Consider the following 1,023-nt stretch of genomic DNA (forward strand, 5'->3'; position numbering starts at 1 on the left):
TTAATTAAAGCATTACATGCCAAATAAGTAGTTAGTAGTTTTTTCAAATGACTCATTTGAATGGATGAGTTCCCCTCAAAAAAACCCATAGAGTATAACAATACTAAATTGTTCGTGCAAAAAAATTTTTTTTACACGGGTATGGTGGTGATCACCGTACCTCTTTGGCATGTCTAAGGCCTCTTTCCCAGGCGCTCTCCACCGGAGGATCTAGAGGAGGTGGAGGAGGCGGCAACTCTTCTACAGCAGGTGCTCCCTGGAAGAAAGACAGGATTCAAATGTTAAACTGAAATTTTAGCCTTTAAATTAGGAAGGGAAAAAAAAAAGTTGAAGATAAATCACAAAAGATGCATACCCAGGGGTTAGCAGGCATGAGGGGGTGAGGTCCACCTCCTCCTCCTCCTCCTCCTCCTCCTCCTCCTCCACCACCTCCAGGAGGTGCTCCATTAGGAGAGAAAGGATCTGGCTTGGAGATGAGGGAGTAGTTGCCTTTATCATTGACTCCTGGATGGATGAACCTACAGATCATGCCCCATGTGCAGTTACCTGCAGGAGACCAGACAGAAACCATTGCGATACTTAAAGATATACTGAGAAGTTAAAAAGTTGTAAATAATGACACAGCATCAACATCAGAACAATCCACTGGAATGTGCGCTCTGAAAACAAACACGCTCATAGAAAAGAAACCGCGTTCAATTGCTCCCCCTACTGTTGCAATTTAGGCACACGCTGAACAACAAACTAAATGTGAGGCTTATCAAACTTCAAAGCATTTTATCATCCAGGTGAATTGTTAGATTATTGCCTTGGGCTACGTAAACGCACCATATGATATGCAGAAAAGCTGTATTAGCAGATTTAAAACATTCAGGAAATCACACGAACAAAGAACTACCTTTCATAAAAAACCTGCAGATGGGTCGGGGTCTGATCTTCCTGTCCATGGGGTCCTTCACCTCCCCCTCCTCAAGATCATCATCCTATAAAAAAATTATTGAAAAACTCTCACTACACCAAAGA

General features: G+C 42.4%; 1 protein-coding gene across 1 annotated transcript in view; it reads right to left on the reverse strand.

Annotated features, from left to right (window-relative positions):
• LOC122362783 (zinc finger CCCH domain-containing protein 18-like) overlaps positions 1-1,023 on the reverse strand; it is a 21,095-nt gene that overhangs the window by 17,331 nt on the left and 2,741 nt on the right. The window contains exons 4-6 of the mRNA XM_043264336.1: positions 899-983; positions 356-546; positions 161-256 (exon numbers count right to left, since the gene is read on the reverse strand). Coding sequence (XP_043120271.1) covers positions 161-256; positions 356-546; positions 899-983 — 372 coding nt within the window. The remainder of the gene's footprint in view (positions 1-160; positions 257-355; positions 547-898; positions 984-1,023) is intronic.

The sequence above is a fragment of the Puntigrus tetrazona genome, chromosome 18, assembly GCF_018831695.1.
Source record: "Puntigrus tetrazona isolate hp1 chromosome 18, ASM1883169v1, whole genome shotgun sequence".
Lineage (NCBI taxonomy): Eukaryota > Metazoa > Chordata > Actinopteri > Cypriniformes > Cyprinidae > Puntigrus > Puntigrus tetrazona.